The following is a 20,800-nucleotide window of genomic DNA, read 5'->3' as shown; positions in this document are numbered from 1 at the left end:
GTGCCCTTTTGATGCCTGTGCCTGAGCACATGGGGAGAGCGGGGGCGCAGGCATCGCTCCATGGTACTGCTGGCAAATGTCTGTGACTCAAGTGCCCTGGGTGCACATGCCCCTACGGTGGAAGATCTACAGGCACGGGATGGTGCCTAAGGGGAGCTACAGAGCCAGTGGTGAGAGGCTTTGGCCTTTGACAGTCTGCTCTGGGTGCCTGGGCTGTCAGATCCCAGCCAGCCACTGGCATTGCCAGACCTCCCTGATCTATGGTGCTGCTGCTCTCCCTGCTTCTAGGAGTCACTGCCTCCCCCTGGGCCAAGATGTGACAGTGCTGCCCGTGGGAGACAGCTGAGGTCACTCAATTAGGGTGAACTGCAAACAGAACGGGGCAGACAAACCCCAGAAGCTGGTGGTTATTCCAATACTTAGATTTACCAAGCCAGCACAGAACAGCTTCTACCATACCCCACTGGTTACTCAGAAGTTCAAACACTGCAGTTCCCTTAAAGTGACCAACCTCAAGCCTCCATCCAGACACACATCAGATATGATGATGATTACTGAAAATCTTATCTCATCATACAAAAGAAAAGGTTCTTCCAATCTCAAAGGATCAGCCACATACCCAGGTCCAATTATAACTAGATCTTACCTAAAATACACGCTATAGCCAATTCTTATTAACTAAGCTAAAGTTTATTACAAAAGAAAAGCGAGAGAGTGTTGGTTAAAAGACCAATATACATACAGACTTGAATTCAGTTCTTGAGGTTCAGATACATAGTAGAGGTGAGCTTGTAGTTGCCAAAAGTCCTTTTAGAAATAGTCCATAGGTTATGGTCCAATGTCCATATTCAGGGTGACTCCAGTCAGTGACTGGGGATCTCAATCCTTATGGCTTAAGGTTCCCCCCTCTTGAAACCCAAAGCAGATCTGAGATGAAGTAGGATCATGTCCTAGGGTTCTTATACATTTCCAGCAGCCTTTTGGCTTGAGAAAACAATAGGCCTAATGCTCCTTCTCCCAAACATCCTGGCAATTAACACAGGGTAATTTAGCCATTAAATAGTTCAGATACAGGTTACCACAACCTTCAAAGAGACACATAGAAAATAATACTATTTCACTCAAGCATCTTCCTAAATGTTAATATTCCTTTTTTGATCTTTAAATTAAAGCCATAGCAATAAACAAGTCTTGTTTGCTTACATCACAAGACCTGAGCAAACACCTACCCTTCTACCTCTAACAATGCAGACCTGCATTTCAAAGCTCTATTCATTTACACATCTTCCTAACCAGTTTCTAAAGTTCAGCCCTGGGTCAGGTTAGTCTGCGAGTTAATTAACTCTTTCTGGCCCTGTTTTTCTTCAGTGAGATATTAGATCAGACTCATAATGTCACACAAGACCCCGCAGCAATCATCTCCTGGGGCTGCCGAGGCACTGAGCAGCTAGCAAGGCCTGAGACTCAGCTGGTGGGGAGGGTAGGAGGCTGCTCTTAAAGCAGCTTGTGCGTTGTTGCCGTGGTGGAAGGGAAGCAGAGATGGGGCCGTTTACATCCCATGGCCAAGGCACCCAGCAGCTTGGGCAGGTGCAAAGAGCCGCCCGCGTGAGCTGGGAATGGGAGCTGGGGGTAAGGAGAGTTCAAGAACCCCCATTCTGCGCTGTCACAAGGAGGAGGAGCCAGGATGGAACTGATGCTCCCACTCGGGGATCTGGGGAACCCCCTGGCTCCAGCTGCATAGATACAAGGAGGGCTCTGGCCTGGGGTCTGCACGAGCTGGGACTAGATGAGCCCAGTGGTCCCTTCTGGCCTAACGTCTGTGACTGTGGGAGAGGAAGGTCCTGTGACGGTACCTCCCATAAGTCTTTATGAAAATAGGACATAGCTGGAATATGTTTTGTGCTGCCTGTGCCATGTAACATATCTCTGTAAAGGTTATGGTCTACTATATCTAGTCATCCTATTTGTACACATCTATCATTTTCTACTTGAGGTTAAGAATATTGGCTGTATACTTGCTTGATTTCTAAGTAAGCTTTGTGAGGCATTTGGTCAGCTTCTTTAGGAAGGAATTCGCAAGGCTAAGTACCCGATCAGGAAACACTTGGGGAACAATGCCTCTTGGAATGCTCCAGTCCACATAAGAAGTCTTCCTGGAGACATACACGATATCACGTGGACAATGGCTTCTACCTGTAAAGACTGTGAGTCATGCATGGACATGTGACTTGCCCAGGTGACTCCAGGACTCCATCTTGGAGCTGGACTTTCCATAGGAGTGAGGAGGGGGATCTCCACCCACAAGAGAAAGTCTATTTAAACCCCTGGGAGACCCCTCCATTTTGTCTTCAGCTGGCTAAAGAGAGCCTCCCCACCCCCAGGATATTTGGACGAAACTGCAACAAAGGGGTGTGAGTGATTGCTGGACCCAGGCTAAAAGGAGATTAGTCTGTAAAAGGGTGCCTTCCGGAACTGGTGAGGATCTTATCAGTATTCAGTGTTTGATTAGACATAGATTTGCGCATTTTATTTTATTTTGCTTGGTGACTTACTTTGTTCTGTCTGTTACTACTTGGAACCACTTAAACCTACTTTCTGTGTTTAATAAAATCACTTTTTACTTATTAATTAACTCAGAGTATGTATTAATACCTGGGGGAGCAAAGAACTGCGCATCTCTCTCTATCAGTGTTATAGAGGGTGAACAATTTATGAGTTTACCCTGCATAAGCTTTATACAAGGTAAAACGGATTTATTTGGGTTTAGACGCCATTGGGAGTTGGGCATCTGAGTGCTAAAGACAAACACACTTCTGTGAGCTGTTTTCAGGTAAACCTGCAGCTTTGGGGCAAGTAATTCAGACCCTGGGTCTTTGTTGGAGCAGACGGGAGTGTCTGGCTTAGCAAGACAGGGTGCTGGAGTCCTGAGCTGGCAGGGAAAACAGGAGCAGAGGTAGTCTTGGCACATCAGGTGGCAGCTCCCGGGGTTTCTGTGATCCAACCCGTCACAGGTCCTCCCATGACCCGGTGGGGAAGGACAGGCTCTTAAACCCTGCGAGGCCAGAACCAGTCTGGGCTGGGGCATCCCATGGCTGGGAGTCACACACTGGCTGGCTTGTGACTCGCCTACCCATTGTGACATGCCCCCTGCTGGCTGGCACAGCCTCATCCCCTCACTGTCAGGCTTGGCTCTGGCAGAGCGAGTGCTTTCACGTGCTGCTGAGAAACGCTGAGCCAGCCGTTTCAGCTCTGCCACCGGCAGCAGAAAGTGGGTGGACCATATACACACCGGCTTTTGCCCACTCCTGACTCCAGGTAGGAGAATCTTCTATTGCCCACCTCTGCTTTTCCATTGCATCGCCAGCCACACCGAGCCTTCTGCGAGCTCCTGGCTGCCAAGTGCCCTGGTGCTGGCTGTCTAGCCCGGTGCCAGTGAGGAAGTGGGCAGCGGCATGTGCACAGGAAGGAGTCTGGGGTGGCTAAACAGAAGGGGTCGCACCAGTCAAGCCCAGAGGGGATGGAGACAAGGAGGAGGGTTTAGCGGGGCTGGTGGCAAGGCACGGGAAGGCGGCACAGGCTGGTAGATGAGGCATTGGGCTGGGACTCTGCTGTAAGTCTTCTGAGTGAGATCAGGTGAGTCCCTGACACTCTGGGCCTGAGCAAAGTAGGGAGAGCAAATCCCTGCTCCATGGTGGGGGGTTTGAGATGCTAAATACAACAACACCCGCATGCTCAGCTGCTGCTGTGATGGGGCCAGGTAAGTGTCCAGATAGGGAGGTAGCTGGTGGCCAACATGGGCCATGTGGGGGTGATGAAAGGCAAATGGGAAGAAGCATAAGAGGTGTGTGTCATGGAGTCCCTGGGCAATACTCTGGAGCTGCTCCCTATGAAGCCAGTCAGGACTCTGGTGAAGTCTCCTCTCTGTGAGCAGGCTCTTCTGGGCCAGAAGCTCACAGGGCTTCCAGCTTCCTGGGTCTGACCTTGGAGCATTCAGCATCCTCTGCCCCTCCTTGCGCTTCCCACAGTGAGTCTGCCCAGGCAGGGTCCTAGAGAAGCCAGAGGGTCCTGCACCCCCACTTCGCAGTCAGACGTGACTCTTAGCCAGCCAGGAAAATAGAGGTTTATTAGATGACAGGAACACGGTCTAAAACAGAGCTTGTAGGTCCAGAGAACAGGACCCCTCAGCCGGGTCCATTTTGGGGGGTAGTGAGCCAGACACCCATGTCTGCACTTCACTCCTCATCCCCAGCCAGCTCCAAAGTGAAACTCTCCAGCCCCTGCTCTCTGGCCTTTGTCTCTTTCCCGAGCCAGGAAGTCACCTGATGCCTTTGTTCTCCAACACCTTTAGCTATCCTCTTGCAGGAGGAAGGGCCCGGCCATTAGCTGCCCGGAAACAGTGTCAGCCATTTATGCACACTGGCCTTTATCCCACCACCTAGAGACTTAAGAAATGCATAGGGGAAACTGAGGCACCCCTACAGTATTCAGAGGCAACATTAAGAACAGTCCCACTTTGTCACAGTGAGGGAGTTGGAGAGTCTGTGGGAAGCCCACTCTCTTGTGAAATCCACCACCCCCAGACAGTGTGGGTCCTTCGCAGGCCTGAGGGTGCTGATCTGGGCTTTGCGCGCTACCCAGGGCTCTAATCCTGGCTCATTCCCAGGAAGCTGGGAATGTGAGTGCTGGAGCTGCCAGCTCTGGGCATCTCCCTTCCCAGCACGAGATTGCCTTGTGGCGGGGGGTAAGCCCACCCCAGGAGCTGGCATTTGTTGGCCTCTTCCACAGAGCACTGGAGTCTCAGCCGCTCCAGATTGGGGGGAGGGGCCAGCTGTGAATTTGGAGCCAGATCCGGGTTTGGATCTGAATCCGCCGGTGCTGCGGAGCGTTCAGATGTGGGGAGCTAGCTCCTGCCCACGCCATAGCACAACGTGCCACTTCAGCCAGCCACCTGCCAGGCTCTGGCAGCGCCCAGTGTGGAACTGCAGCTGGGCCCTCCAGAGCCGAGCTGCTGCTCCTCCTCTCTGCTGGCCAGCCAGCCGCAGCTCCTCAGCACCTGCCCGCTCAGCCCCACCTCAGTGCGCCTGCCTCCCCAATCTCCTCCCTGGCGCTGAACCTCGCCCCCGGCACCTGGCATGTCAGTACCCAGCGGGGCCGGGAGCCAAGCGTCCTGGGAGCCATCTGTAAGGGGCTGAGTCCCTCCTGTGCTGGGCTCCAGCCAATCCACAAGCCAGGAACTGGCCTTGTGACTCCCAGAGCAGCTATATCAGTCTCACAGCAGCAGCTCAGTCTGCTCAACATCACTCCAGGGCCAGGAACTTGCTCCTGCCTGACAAAGGCAAGAGTCTGAGCCTGCTCCAGCCTTGTTCCTAGTCCTACTCCAGTCCTGGTCTCCCTCCAGTCCCCATTCAGGAGACGCAGCGTGGGGGGAATCGGGCTGTGTCTGTACAATGTCTAGCACCGCGGGGCCCTGATCCCGGACTGAGCCCTCTGGGCACTACAGAAATACAAAGGAGAACAGCAGGGCTGGAGGATTTACAGGCTCCTTGTGAGGAGGGCTGGTTGGGTTGAGCCCGCAGTGAGTCCACAGTAACACAGAGCTGTGCTAGTGATGGAAGATCTATTTCATCTTCCCTACCTAGCACAGTTCATAACTTAGCACTGACCAGCTGCAAGGATCATGGTGGGCCCTGGTATGGCTGTAGCAGCAGATTCAATGTTCGGGAAAAGCAAGATCTGTGCAATAGGCAACGTTGTTCCATCTGGGCACCAGCCAGCTCCTGTGCCCCAGAGAGCTCCCACAGCTCACACTGAACCAGGGACAAAGCGGGCAGGAGGTTGGAAGAGACCCAGGAGACCCATGGTCATTTCCCAGCTCTGACACAGATATTCTGCGTGGCCTCGGGCAAGTCCCTTATTCCCTCTGTGCCACAGTTCCCTGTCTGTTCAGTGGGGGGTAGCAGCCAGGCCCTGCCCTGCAGGGGGTGGTTAGATTAAATGCAATCGAGGTTGGGCAGTGCTCTGATGCCATGGGGATGAGGGCCAGGATGGTGCCTAAGACAGACCAAAAGCAAGGGGGAGCTACAGAGCCGGTGGTGAGAGGGTTTTGGCCTTTGACAATCTGCTCTGGGTGCCTGGGCTGTCAGACCCCAGCCAGCCACTGGCATTGCCAGACTTCCCTGAGCTATGGTGCTGCTGCTTTCCCTGCTTCTAGGAGTCACTGCCTTCCCTGGGCTGAGACCCCCGCAACAATCATCTCCTGGGGCTGCTGTGGCACTGAGTGGCTAGCAAGGCCTGAGACTCAGTTGGGCGGGGGGCGGGGGCTGCTCTTAAAGCATGGGCTGGGAGCTGGAGGAGGAGAGAGTTCGGGAACCCCCGTTCTGTACTGTCACGAGGAGGAGGAGCCGGGATGGAAGTGATTCTCCCACTCAGGGATCCATCCGGCAACCTCCTGGCTTCAGCTGCATGGACGCAGGGAGGGGCTCTGGCTTGGGGTCTGCAGGAGCTGGGACTAGACAAGTCCAGCAGTCCCTTCCAGCCGAACGTCTGTGACTGTGGGGAGTGGAAGGTCCCTCCCATGACCCTGGTGGGAAGGACATGCTCTTAATCCCTGCGAGGCCAGAACTAGTCTGGGCTGGGGCATCCCATGGCTGGGGAGTCACACACTGGCTGGCTTGTGACTCACCTGCCCATTGTGACATGTCCCCTGCTGGCTGGCACAGCCTCATCCCCTCACTGCCAGGCTTGGCTCTGGCAGAGCGAGTGCTTTCACGTGCTGCTGAGGAACGCTGAGCCAGCCGTTTCAGCTCTGCCACCGGCAGCAGAAAGTGGGTGGACCATATACACACCAGCTTTTGCCCACTCCTGACTCCAGGTAGGAGAATCTTCTATTGGCCACCTCTGCTCAGCCACTGCCATGATGGGGCCAGGTAAGTGTCCAGACAGGGAGGCAGCTGGTGGCCAACTTGGTCCATGTGGCAGTGATGAAAGGCAAATGGGAAGAAGCATGAGAGGTGAGGGAGCTGGAGAGTCTGTGGGAAGCTCCCTTTCTGGTGAAATCAACCACCCCCAGACGGTGCAGGTCCCTTGCAGGCCTGGGGGTGCTGATCCGGGCTTTGCGTGCTATCCGATGCTCTGATCCTGGCTCATTCCCAGGCAGCTGGGAGCGTGAGTGGTGGAGCTGCCGGCTCTAGGCATCTCCCTTCCCAGCACGAGATTGTCTCTGGGGGAAGCCCACCCCAGGATTTGGCATTTGTTGGTCTCTTCCACAGAGCGCTGGAGTCTCAGCTGCTCCAGATCAGGGGGAGGGGCCCTCTGTGAATTTGGAGCCTGATCTAGGTTTGGATCTGAATCCGCCAGTGTTGCGGAGTGTTCAGATGTGGGGAGCTAGTTCCCGCCCGCGCCACATCACAATGTGCCACTCCTGCCTCCCCAATCTCCTCCCTGGCTCTGCACCTCGCCCCCTGCACCTGGAATGTCATTAGCGAGCTAGGCCTGACCACCTCCATCACCTTTGCTGACCCCATCACTTCCATAGGGAATGGCACTGAGGATGCCAGGGGAACTGGCATTCTCAGGTTGCCAGGAGCCATTGTTCTATTTACCAAGACAGTCCGATGCCAGGACAGTGCCCCTGAGCACTGGACAGGGCTAGCGCTGCATTAGGACACCTGCCGTGCAGCTGCTGTAGAGTCAGCAGGAGACATTGAGTGAGGAATGGAGCCCCCCAGAGCAGGGGCCATTCAGGACACCCATCATGGGGGGAATCAGGCCTGGGATGCTCTCCAGCGGCTGCTGCCACACAGGCCTTGGAGAGATGATCCGTGAAACCCCCAGAAAGCGCGGCCCCTGGCACACAGCTTTGTAGCACTGGGACCCCATACACATAAGCCGCCATCCAGCAGGGCCTTGGGCCAGCCCCACCCTCTCCCACTGCCCCACTCTGGGAGGCCAGGGAACAGTTCACAACTTTGCAATGACCAGCTGCAGGGATCCTGGCGGGCCCTGGTATGGTTTTAGCAGCATTTTCAATGTTCGGGAAAAGTGAGATCTGTGCAATAGGCAACGTTGTTCCATCTGGGCACAAGCCAGCTCCTGTGCCCCAGAGAGCTCCCACAGCTCACACTGAACCAGGGACAAAGGGGGCAGGAGGTTGGAAGAGAAGGTGCCAGCCTGGGACCCAGGAGACCCATGGCCATTTCCCAGCTCTGCCAGAGATAGTCTGCGTAGCCTTGGGCAAGTCCCTTATTCCCTCTGTGCCACAGTTCCCTGTCTGTTCAGTGGGGGTAGCAGCCAGGCCCTGCCCTGCAGGGGGTGGTCAGGATAAAAGCAATTGAGGTTGGGCACGTTGGAAGAGAAGGTACCAGCCTCTCTGCTGCTCTCCCACCTTCTGCTCCTGCCCTTTCACGGGGGGGTGTGAGCAACTCCTGCTGCTCACGAGCCCGCCCCAGCTGCCCCACCCCCCTGGCCTCGCCCACCTGGGAACTGCCATGGCCCCAATATTCCTGGAGGAAGGGATTAGGGTAATTTCCCTGGGCAGGAAGAATCCTGAGTGGCTGGATCCAGCCTGTCTGCTGTGCAGCTTGTGAACCAGCAGAAGGAGAGGTGGGAGTGACACAGGGAGGCCGTTTGGCCTGCGGGATGGGGTGCTGGCTGGGCATAAGGAGACCTGGGTTCTAATCCTGCCTGTCCTGCTGACTGGCTGGGTGACTTTGAGCACATCCCTTCACTTGTTTCTCTGCTGGCTGCCTTGGCTAGTTAGAGTCTGAGCCCTACAGCCCAGCGATTGTCTGCAGCACCTGGTGCAACAGGGCCCTGATCTCAGCTGGCATCTGTAGGCGCTGGTGGAACAGAAATAATTGGGCTGGCCCTGATGCTGAACGGGGCAGTCACCTCTCGTCACTCACAAGCAATGCTTTGTCCTGGCTTCTTGCAGGATGGCTGAAGAAGCCCCCAAGGACCCCTCAAAGCCCATCGGTGCCTGGGAGGAGACGAAACCTCCCCAATGGAAGAGTTGGCAAAAGAGCCCACAGCAGAAGCAGGAGCTGTGTGTGCCTCAGCCCTTCCATGCCGGTGAGTGGGTACCTCCTGCGTGGGCGGAGGGGGCTGCAGAAATGGCCGGGGCCATGGCCCTGCATTGCGGTGGGGCTTGGCCCCTCTGGGGGTTGGGTGGCAGGACTAGGGTGTCACTGGGGGGAGAAGACTCCATAGACCTTGTATTGCTCTGAGCTGCCATGAGATGGAGAGACAGGAAAACCCCGGCAGGGGGGAATGGCCCCTCCTGCTGGCAGCAGCTGCAGCCTCTAGAGCTGATTGGGGCATTAGAAATGGCAGCCGAAGCATGGGGTGGAGACTGACTGAATCGCCCACCCTTATCTGTCACGCTGCAGGGTTGGAAGATATTTTCCACCCATCGAAGGGGCTGCTTGGTGCAGGGTGGGTTGTTAAAGCCTAGGATTGCAGGGCACCGGCCAGAGCATAAGATGCCCCCTGGTGTTGCAGCCCCATCTGCTGGCTCCTTTGTTGCATGTCCCAGCACAGGGCATTTGGGGGGGAGTGTTGACGATGGGAGCCCAGTGCCTGCCCAGGTTACACCCGATGGCTCTGGCTGGCTGTTGGTGGCAGGAGAGGCAGTCAGAACAAGCAGAACGGGCAGGCTCAGGGTCCCCATCTCTCACACAGACTGGGCAACTGTTCCCTCTCCTACACGAGGACCAGACCAATTCACTGCCAGTCCCTCTGCCCCCTCCAGCAATGGCCTGGAGAGTTGGGACACCACTCATGGCCTGACATCATCCCTCCTTCCAGATGTGACGCTCTCCAAATCCCCAGACTGAGCCTGCATGCTGGGCGGGGAAGTGGGGTGGCTGTTGGGAACCAGGGCTCTGACTGGATCTTTGCTGGGCTGGGCAGCAAAGAGGTGAGGAATCCAGGAATCGCTGTGCCAGACCCTGCTGTGCATCGGGGCTGCTCCCCTGCTGGGGCGGAAGTGAGGGGTAAGGGTTTTCTCTAAGATCTCTGTCACCCAGCCTGCAGCTTGGTAGACCCAGGTATTACCACCGCTCTGTCTTTGATCAGATTCACCAGCCTACTGTAACGCCTGCTTGATGAGGCTAGACTCGGAGGAGAAAGAGGCTCTGGATTACATCGAAGCCTTTCTCACGAGCAATGAACAGGTACTAAGAGCCCTCCTCTGACCTGTCAGCTAGTGCCCTGTCCACATGCACCATCCGCCCTTCTCCGGGAGACGCATGGATTCTAAGGCCAGATGGGACCACTGTGACCTCCTGTATAACACAGGCCAGAGACCAGCCCCCGAATAATTCCTGTTTAAACTAAAGCATCTTAAAAATCTCCTGTCTTGAGTTACAAAAGGTCACCCACCATGCCACTTGCTCAGTTGTTCCAATGGTCTATTACTTTCTCAGTTAAAAACGTACATTTCCAGTTTGAATTTGTCTACTTTCAATTTCCAGCCCCTTTGAGGTGCCACCTGATGTATCGGGATACCACTGAGCCCGCCTGTTCTGCCAGCCTGGGCCCCCTTTACCTTGTCTTGCTGGGCTTGGGCAGGGCCACCCAGAGGGGGGGAAAAGTGGGGCAATTTGCACCAGGCCCCGGGCCACGCAGAGGCCCCCACGAGAATGCCGGAGGCTCCCTCCGCCTGCCCCCATCCCCCGGCGCCTCAGCGCACTGCCTCCAGGAGTGGCCCTGGACAGAGCTAAAGCAGCGTGGCTTGGGCGGGGCCTGAGCTCCTCCCACTTGGAGCCACGTGGTAAAGGGGCGGGGCCAGAGCGCCTCCCGCTTGAGCTGCATGGTAAGGGGGCGGGGCCTGAGCACCTCCTGCTCAGAGCCGCATGGTAAGGGGGCGGGGCCTGAGCACCTCCTGCTTGAGCTGCATGGTAAGGGGGCATGGCCTGAGCACCTCCTGCTTGAGCTGCCTGGTAAGGGGGCGGGGCTGAGCTCCTCCCACTCAGAGCTGCGTGGTAAGGAGGCATGGCCTGAGCACCTCCTGCTCAGAACCACATGGTAAGGGGGCGGGGCTGTGAGCTCAGGTCCCGATGGAGCCAGGCTGCTGCAGTGCTGTCCAGGGGCCAGGAAAGCTCCTGGACGCGGCGCGCTCTGAGGCTCTGGGAGAGTGGGGAGGTGGGAGTAAGCAGCATGGTAAGCCCCTCTGAGCTGGACACCCTCCTGACAGGCCCCCCCAGCCCTGAGCCCAGCTCCCCACCCAGCCCTGGGCAACAGCAGCGCCACCCCCAGGCAGCGCCGGCCCATTGGCACCAACCATCACCATCACCCAGCGACAGCCCATTATGTAATTGCAAATGTATACATACTGTCAAGGTTCCTTCCCTACTCTGAACTTTAGGGTACAGATGTGGGGACCTGCATGAACACCTCTAAGCTTAACTATCAGCTTAGATCTGGTTTTGCTGCCACCACTCCTAAATACTAACTCCCTTCCCTAGATAGTCTTGAGAGACTTCTTCACCAAGTCCCTGGTGAACACCGATCCAACCCCTTGGATCTTAACACAAGGAGAATTTAACCATCCCCCCTCCTTTCCCCCACCAATTCCTGGTGAGTCCAGATCCAATCCCCTTGGATCTTAAAACAAGGAAAAATCAATCAGGTTCTTAAAAAGAAGGCTTTTAATTAAAGAAAGAAAGGTAAAACTCATCTCTGTAAAATCAGGATGGAAAATAACTTTACAGGGTAATCAGATTCATAGAGCCCAGAGGAACCCCCTCTAGCCTTAGGTTCAAAGTTACAGCAAACAGAGGTAAATCCTCTTAGCAAAAAGGAACATTTACAAGTTGAGAAAACAAAGTTAAACCTAACACGCCTTGCCTGGCTGTTACTTACAAGTTTGAAATATGAGAGACTTGTTCAGAAAGATTTGGAGAACATGGATTGATGTCCGGTCCCTCTTAGTCCAAAGAGCGAACACCACCAAAACAAAGGGCACAAACAAAAGCCTCCTCCCCGCCGCCAAGATTTGAAAGTATCTTGTCTCCTTATTGGTCCTTTGGGTCAGGTGTCAGCCAGGTTACCTGAGCTTCTTAACCCTTTACAGGTAAAAGGATTTTAGTGTCTCTGCCGAGGAGGGATTTTATAGTATTGTACACAGGAGGGCAGTTCCCTTCCCTTTATAGTTATGACACACACATTAAAGCATTGAATGTTTTAAAATCATGTATTTCGTGTATACCTCTACCCCGATATAACACTACCCAATATAACACGAATTCGGATGTAACGCGGTAAAGCAGTGCTCTGCGGGGGGTGGGGCTGCGCACTCCAGTGGATCAAAGCAAGTTCGATATAATACGGTTTCACCTATAATGCGGTAAGACTTTTTGGCTCCACAGGACAGCGTTATATCGAGGTAGAGGTGTATTTTCAAATTATTAAAAATTATTTTTTGAATGTATTTCACTGGTTATTTTTTACATTTCCAAATACATGACACTATAGTATTGCAACTATTTTTTTATGGAAGGGGCTCCTGAAATTGCTTTGCCCCAGCCCCCCGAATCCTCTGGGCGGCCCTGGGCTTGGCTCACAAGCCACTTTCAGCCATACACTCAGGCAGGGCCATGCCCAGCTGCAGAAAGACACAGACCCTGAGATCAGCTCTGGGAAGACTCAGCTGAAGGGGCTTGTCCCAGTACTCTGGTGCCCACCTCCTTTGGAGTACAGACCCAAAGGTTTTATGAAATTTGCCTCCTCCCTTGATGTGGAGAGAGGCATGCCCAACTCTTTGCCCTCCCCAGTTACTAATTGTACAAACTGGGTTATGGTACAAACAAGAAATAAGATTCTTAACTACAAGAGGTAGATTTTAAGTGGTTCTAAGAGATAGCAAACAGAACAAGACAGATTACCTTAGTAAATAAACACAACATACAAACTAAGCTTTCCACACTAGATAGATAGGATCTACACTAGCAAATTCTCAGGCTGGCAGATTCTTAAGATTCTTTGCTGTGCAGCTTGGATTTCCCAGGTTTTCTTACACAGGTTAGGAATCTCTCTCCAGCCTGAGACCATCACTTCTCATAGTTCAATCTTTGTCCCTCAGGTGTTTCCAGGTGTCTTATTGCAGGGAGCGTGAGGTCCCCGATGTCATTGTTCCCTTTATCTCCTCTTCCCACCTGCTGGAAAACTCTTTTGCTGCGACCTGGGTCCAACAGTTCCCACTGTGTAGCGTTATCTCGAAGAGGTTTCTATGCTGTTTGTGTGCATTTCCTCAAGAAGCCATTGTTTGGCATTTTTACTGTTGTACCTGAAAGGTTGTTTTGAACCTCACAACGTGTTTCAGGAACACATACATAGCTGAACTTCATAACTGCACATACAGCGATAGCACATACAATCCAATGAGACATTAATGTCTAGCAGATAAAGACTTTTACAATACCTTACAATATGTACTTTGTACAAAACATATCCTAATGACATGAGAGTGGTGAATATTGGGGTGTCAGGGTATCCCACCCAGATGTTCCTCCCACTCTGTCAAGCCCCTGCTAACACTGTCTGGCTGCTTAGCTGCCATGTTGCAGTTCCTCTCTGGACACCTACCCTGTGAGATCTGCTCCCTCTCTGGTCCGGTTTCATACAGAGCTGCCCTGCCCTCCCCAGATAGTCACTCCTGTTGCCGGATGAATGGCCTTCGGCCATTTGGCATATCAAAGCCTGAGCAGCACTGGGGGGAAGCTTTCTGACATCTCTCCCACTGGCAGCTCCTTTCCACGCTAACCTTCCTGTTTGTGTCTAATCTCTGCGGGGCGTAGGACGAGGCCAAGAAACTCAAGTTCTTGGATTCCATCAGCACCCTCAGAAGCCTGCCTGCTTTTATGAACAAAGCCCTGCTAATGGAGAAGATAAAGGTGAGTAAAACACACACTGGGGCTGTGTTACTTGGCGGGTTTAGTGATTGTCCTGGAGATCTTTGCAGATTTGTCGAACTTCAGCTGCCAATCATTGGATCGAGTCAGACTGAAGAGCCCATTATCCAGTATTTGCTTCCCTTGTAGGTACTTACAGACTGTCATCAAGTCACCCTGTAACTTTCTCTTTGTTAAGCTGAACTGATTGAGCTCCTTGAGTCTCTCACTATCAGGCATGTTTCCCAGTCCTTCAGTCACTCTTGGGGCTGTTCTCTAACCCCCCTCCAATTTATCAACATTCTCCTTGAATTGTGGGCCCCGGACCTGGACACAGGATCCCAGCAGCGGTCGCACCAGTGCCAAATACAGAGGGAAAATAACCTCTCTAACAACTGGAGATTGCCCTGTTTGTACATCCTGGGATGGCATTAGCCCTTTTGGCCCCAACTTCGCACTGGGCGCTCATGGGCAGCTGATTACCATGACTGCCAAGTCTTTTCCAGAGTCACCGCTTCCCAGGTTAGGACCCCCCATGCTGTGGGTGTGACCTGCCGTCTTTGTTCCTAAACATATAACTGTATTGAAACGTAGATTGTTCCCTTGCACCCAGCTTCCCAAGTCACCGGGTCGCTCTGTGTACGCCAGTCTCCCTGCCCAGAGCCCCAACACTCTGCAGTCAGTGCCCACTAGGGAACTAGCAACAAATCTGCTCCGTAGATTTGGAAAGTCTTTGCTCTCCAGCGCTGCAGAAAGCTTTCCAGAGCTAACCTCCCTTCCCTGAACGTGGGACAGCGTGGGCTGGTGGGTGGTCCAGTGGGCTGGGGCTCAACACACCGGGGTTCTACTCCCAGTTCTGCAGTAAGACCTTGGGCAAGTCACTTCCCCCTCTGTGCCTCAATTTCCCTCCCATGCCTTGTCTCGTCTAGTTAGCTCGTGAGCTCTCTGGGGCAGGGACTGGCTCTCACTGTGTGTGTGCAGCACCGGGCACAAGGGGGCCTGATCTCAGGTGGAGTCCTTGGGTGCTAATGCTGATGGAGCCTTTGCAGAGCACTGGCGCGTGACACTGGGACACTGAGCACAGGCCCTGCACTGCGCTCCCCGGCTGGAGCCCTGCACACCATCAAGCCTGCAGTAGGACGACCTGGCTGCCGAGCCCACGTGTTGCAGGCCCTGCGCTTTGATCCCCTGTCGGAGCCTTGCAGGAGCTTGGAGCCCAGCTGGCATTTCCCCACATTGTCTCCTCAGGAGCTGATTGATCACGAGTCCGTCGACTCCCTGACCGGCGTGATGCGTCAGCAAGCTATGCTCGCCATCATGAAGCTGAGGTACCCAGCCTGCCCGGCCCAGCCCCAGCCAGTGCTACGTGCAGCCAGACACGCCAGCCTCTTGGCATGGCCAGTTTTCCAGGGCATTTCCCCCTCTGCTCCTCCCCCATCTTCTGATTCCCCCAGGAAATGTGGCACCAGATGATGGTGCTGGTGCATGTGGACTGGCACCAGTGGGTAGGTGGTGGAGGATCCTTCGGTGCCTGGTGACCTCTCCACGTGGCCTTATGAAGATATGGTGGAGGGGCGTGGGAGGCAGGACCAGTCCTCTGGGGGAGAGGGGCAGTTAGGTGCTGCTGGAGCGGAGCGACTGGAGTCGGTGCCAGCTGTGCCAGCTGCGTCACACTGGCAGCTCAGCGACTCCCAGTGGCTGAGAGGCTGGGCAGGCTGAGCCCTGGCACTTGGCACTGCCTGTGCCATGGGGGGCTCTCTCTCAGTGCCACTAGCGCCCTGCTCTGAGCTTCCCCTGTCCATCAGGCGTCTGGAAGGTGATGGATGCTGCGGGCTGGAGCTGGGCTCTCGCTGTTGGCTCGATAGGTTTGTGACGGAGCGATTCTGGCGGGACCCAACTGAGAGTGCCAAATCAGGACCAATTGCTCAAACAGGGCAGTTACAGCCCTAGGCTGGGGTTTTTCCACCTCTAAGGCAAACCAAACCAGCCAGACAAAAAGGACTTTGGTCTCACCCCACTGGCTAACCACAAGTCACACAAGCAATTTCCTTAGACACTCCAGTCTCCCAGTATCACCACCAGTGCACTCGTCCTGGGGATGAATGGTTATGAAAACCAACACCCCAATAAAAGAAAAAGGTTCCCTCGATCCCAAAGGACCAAGCCCCAGACCCAGGTCAATATACACATCAGATCTTACCCACAAATCACGCTGTTGCCAATCCTTTAGAATCTAAAATCTAAAGGTTTATTTACAAAGGGAAAAAGGTAGAGATGAGAGGTAGAATTGGTTAAATGCAATCAGTTACATACAGTAATGGCAAAGTTCTTAGTTCAGGCTTGCAGCAGTGATGGCATAAACTGCAGGTTCAAAATTGAGTCTCTGGAAAACATCCCCCACTGGGATGGGTCCTTCAGTCCTTTGTGCAGAGCTTCAGTTTGTAGCAAAGTCCCTCCAGAGGTCAGAAGCAGGATTGAAGACCAGATGGAGATGAGGCCTTAGCCTTATATAGACTTTTCCAGGTGTAAGAATCCCTTTGTCTTCACTGTGGAAATTTACAGCAAAAATATGGAGTCTGGAGTCACATGGGCCCGTCCCTGCATACTTTGCTGAGTCACAAGGCGTGTCTGCCTTCTCTCCATGGGTCAATTGTGTAGCTGATGGCTCTTTAATGGGCCATCAACCCAGCTATGCAGGGCTGACATCAGCTTGTCTGGGACACTTCCCAGAGGCAGAGCATAAAACAAAGTATAGACATTACAGAGCCAATACTTATAACTTCAACTACAAAATTATACACAGACATACAGACAGCATAATCATAACCAGCAACCCAGAACCTGGTCTTAGACACCTTATATGACCCCCTTTACTTAGGATTTGGTGCCACTACAGGACCTTGGTTGCAACCCATGTTCTATATGGTCCCCATTTATATCAATAACGTCACACCCCAACGCAAAATTGATGCAGGAAGGGATGACAAAACATCGCTGACTGCATCCCAAGAGCCCCTTTCCTTGGGTCTGTCTCACTACAGCTAGTGTTGGGCTAGAGGCCGTACCAGCGTATAACCGAAATGGTTTATCAAAGTCATGTTCAATAACATGAATGGATCTCTTTACAAACTTAAGGTATAACTTGGTTAGCTTTTGCAGCATGGTTCCTGTATGTTTCATGTGATCTTGCCAAGAGCTAAAGAAAATAGCTACTTTATCCATACCAGTTCTGGCCAATATTTTGAACCCAAATAACATTAAACCAATGTAGATATAGAGGTTGTTCATAGTACAGGAATCTTGGCCTTTAGCCATGAAAGCAATATGGTAGTGTGCCTCAGTTTCCCCTTTCATACAGCACATCAGGTTTGGAATGTATTTTCCCCTGTGAAAAGTTCCAACACTGTTTACATGCATTAACTGTGAAACATCAGTATAGCAAGGCCCTTTAACATAAAGTGTGTTTTCATGTATTCCTTTCAACATGTTTAAGGGATTTTCCAAAAGATTAGGCACATTGTACATTGTTACAGTTCTTGGCCATAGCAACACATTAGTTACAAAAATTAGCATTAGCAATAACAACAAATTCATTGCAAGTGTCCATTTACAATCATGTTTGTCATGCCACACCCTTGGCTCAATACCATTGGAATTTGGGCATTTTAGGGTTAACCTGTGGGTTCCCTTTGCAAAATTCAGTCTTCTCTTTCCTTCTTGTTCTTCCGGACTAAACCCTGATTTCTCTTGCTTAACAGAGATCATGGGCTGATGGGGTGGGCCCTCTGTGCTAACAGCTATTAGCAAGTCTTTCTTCTCCCTGCCAGCCAAGTAATTCGCATCAACACAGACACTCGCTTTTAACTTCTTAGCTGCTATGGATTCCACGGCTGGACTTTGTCTTACAGAGATACCACACAAATCCAAAGAGTCTGAGGGTGAGAGCTGGCTTGCTCTCCCTGCCTCCTCAAGCATTTAGCCATACAACTGTTCTGCCCTGAAACACCAGTAACTGAATCTGTCCTCAGATCCTGAAGCACAGACTGCTCACTTACAGATTCAGCATGGAGACATTCCTGTCCCAACAGCATTGTCTCCCCACCAACAAGCTGGCCACACACAGCCAGGTGGTTATGGGGCTGCTCAACTTCCTTAACAGCTTCTACTCCACCTGAGACCTTTTCAAAGCTGCCCACACTGGATCTCTCAAAAGGAAAGTCAGTGGATCCATTCACAACAGAAAATTTCTGGCTGTTAGGAACTGAAACTTTCTTGATTAAATCACTTTTACACCCTTCAGTTGCAGTAAACTGCTTGCACAGGCTACCATGAGGATTCCTTTCCCTAGGAGCTTCTCTAAGCAGCAATTCACCCTCTCAGAAATTCTGCCCTTCCCTCTTCACCTAGGGCTTGCTCTAAAGGAACACTTCCTGAGCAACCACAGATGCTACAGACTTTCTAGATAACAGGTCAGAAGTAGTCTCCTTCCCTTGGCCATGAACAAGTTCAGGAATCTTTTCCTTCTTGCTACAAGTTGTCAAACTGTCAGTCGGTAACACAATTAAATCACCTTTATGCTCTCCTTGTGCCCTGGCTGGGGTATCACCCTGATCAGACAGAGTTGCTGCACCCTTTTCCAACCACACATTAGCAACTGGCAAACTACAAGCACCAGAATTGTCTGTTCTCTGGGATTTTGCTATGACACTAACTGGATGCAACCTAGTCACAGTGCCATTCCCCCCAGCAGACACAAACTCAGGACCATTCCCTTCCTGGGCTTTAGCTGTATTTACAACCAACTTTGAGACAACTGAATCACCCTCAACCATTACAGGCTGACAGGCACCTTCTATCTGCTCCACAGACACAGAAGAGCCGGAGACACATTCTCCTTTACCAGACACACAGCTTGGGATTTTACTTCCCTTGTCCCAGCACACAGGGCTGTTCACAGACAACTGCTTGGAGACTGGAGTAGCTTCCTTTATAGGCAAGTCAATACTCCTGACAGACACAGGCACATTCCCTCCACTGTCACATTTCTCCACACAGGAAACAGGCAAGGGATATGGACACTCATCTTCCACTATCCCTCCCTTCCCAAATTGCTGATTAGACAAAGCCATCAGCTCACAAGGCTGCCTAGTCTCCTGCAAACTTTCCCTACCAGGCACATTGCCTCTCCCAACAGATAAGCTGCTGCTCTTTTCACTACACTGAGCTACTTTTAGCAAATCACAGTTACCCATTTCAGGTTTACTTCTACAAGCTGCACTAGCCACCAATCCATTACCCATTACAAATTTACCCTCTCCTTCCTCAGTTAGGGATTTAACCTGACCATCTACTTTAATCTGCTCCTGAGAAACATTTTCCTCACCAATGAGATCTTTCTGCTCTTGATCTAACTCCAGATTCACTTCTGAGACATCAGACAGACATTCAGAAACTTCATTCCCAGAAATACTGCTTTTTTGCACAGACAAACCTTTGGAGCAACCCTCCTCAGGCAAATCATTGCCCACAATAGACACAGGTTTAAGATCATTCCTCTCCTGTAACTGGCTACCTGGACTGAACAAAGCTGTAACATTTTCCCCAATTAAAATATCTTTAGGCAATAACTTCCTGACGCCAGCTATCACTTCATGTTGAGCCCCATTCCACTCAAGGTGGATTCTGGCTAAAGGCACACGGACAGTAAACTCACAGAGGATCACAACATTCACACTCTGATTTGGTAAATAATCTTCCTCTTTGACCAGATCTGCTCTAACAAGAGTGATGTTAGAAGCCATAGTTTGCCCTAAACAGCTTTTACCATTGACTTTTACACTCTCATACATAGCACTGCCACAATTTATGGGGCCACCCCCCACTGAACCCACAGTAACAGCATTGACATAAAAGGTGGCATTGTTGGGGTACATGTGGTTACCCCCAGACAACTGCTCAGAGTGATACAACATACCAACATTGTTACAAACTGGACTTTCAAGAGGATACAGTCTCTGCTGTTCTTCCATTGCTTTTTTGACTTGGAGTTGGAGTCTAGCTGTCTCCTGTTGCACCTTGTGAGTCTCCTCCTCAGCAGCCAGCAGCTCCAGACGCCCCTTACGAGCTTTTTCTTCCCTCTTAGCAGCCTCTTTCGCTCTCTCAGCTGCCTCTCTCTTTCTCTTAGCCGCCTCTTTCTCCAGCTGGGCCAAGACTTGCTTCTCTTCCATTCGAATTTTTGCCAGTTCTTGCGCATAATCAAACTGCAGGCTGTCTCTCTGTCTCATGGTCACTGATCTTTAACCAACCAAACTCTCAATCCCAAAGTTAAAATTTGGATAGCGTGGGGTTCTGACCCAAAGCTTAATTGACCTGGTTCTGTGGATCCAAGCACGACTACGCCACTGTGATGGAGCGATTCTGGCGGGACCCAACTGAGAGTGCCAAATCAGGACCAATTGCTCAAACAGGGCAGTTACAGCCCTAGGCTGGGGTTTTTCCACCTCTAAGGCAAACCAAACCAGCCAGACAAAAGGACTTTGGTCTCACCCCACTGGCTAACCACAAGTCACACAAGCAATTTCCTTAGACACTCCAGTCTCCCAGTATCACCACCAGTGCACTCGTCCTGGGGATGAATGGTTATGAAAACCAACACCCCAATAAAAGAAAAAGGTTCCCTCGATCCCAAAGGACCAAGCCCCAGACCCAGGTCAATATACACATCAGATCTTACCCACAAATCACGCTGTTGCCAATCCTTTAGAATCTAAAATCTAAAGGTTTATTTACAAAGGGAAAAAGGTAGAGATGAGAGGTAGAATTGGTTAAATGCAATCAGTTACATACAGTAATGGCAAAGTTCTTAGTTCAGGCTTGCAGCAGTGATGGCATAAACTGCAGGTTCAAAATTG

At 52.1% G+C, this 20,800-nt stretch overlaps 1 protein-coding gene across 1 annotated transcript in view; it reads left to right on the top strand.

The window, feature by feature from the left end:
* The first annotated feature begins 7,714 nt into the window (after positions 1 to 7,714).
* The window catches only part of LOC120403399 (maestro heat-like repeat-containing protein family member 7), a 37,538-nt gene continuing 24,452 nt past the window's right edge, over positions 7,715 to 20,800 (top strand). Inside the window, exons 1-5 of the mRNA XM_039534444.1 lie at positions 7,715 to 8,004; positions 8,933 to 9,069; positions 10,075 to 10,172; positions 13,797 to 13,892; positions 15,138 to 15,217. Of these exons, the coding sequence (XP_039390378.1) occupies positions 7,973 to 8,004; positions 8,933 to 9,069; positions 10,075 to 10,172; positions 13,797 to 13,892; positions 15,138 to 15,217 (443 nt within the window). The 5' untranslated portion in view covers positions 7,715 to 7,972. The remainder of the gene's footprint in view (positions 8,005 to 8,932; positions 9,070 to 10,074; positions 10,173 to 13,796; positions 13,893 to 15,137; positions 15,218 to 20,800) is intronic.

The sequence above is a fragment of the Mauremys reevesii genome, linkage group 4, assembly GCF_016161935.1.
Source record: "Mauremys reevesii isolate NIE-2019 linkage group 4, ASM1616193v1, whole genome shotgun sequence".
NCBI lineage: Eukaryota > Metazoa > Chordata > Testudines > Geoemydidae > Mauremys > Mauremys reevesii.
This window is presented reverse-complemented; position numbering and strand designations above follow the sequence as displayed.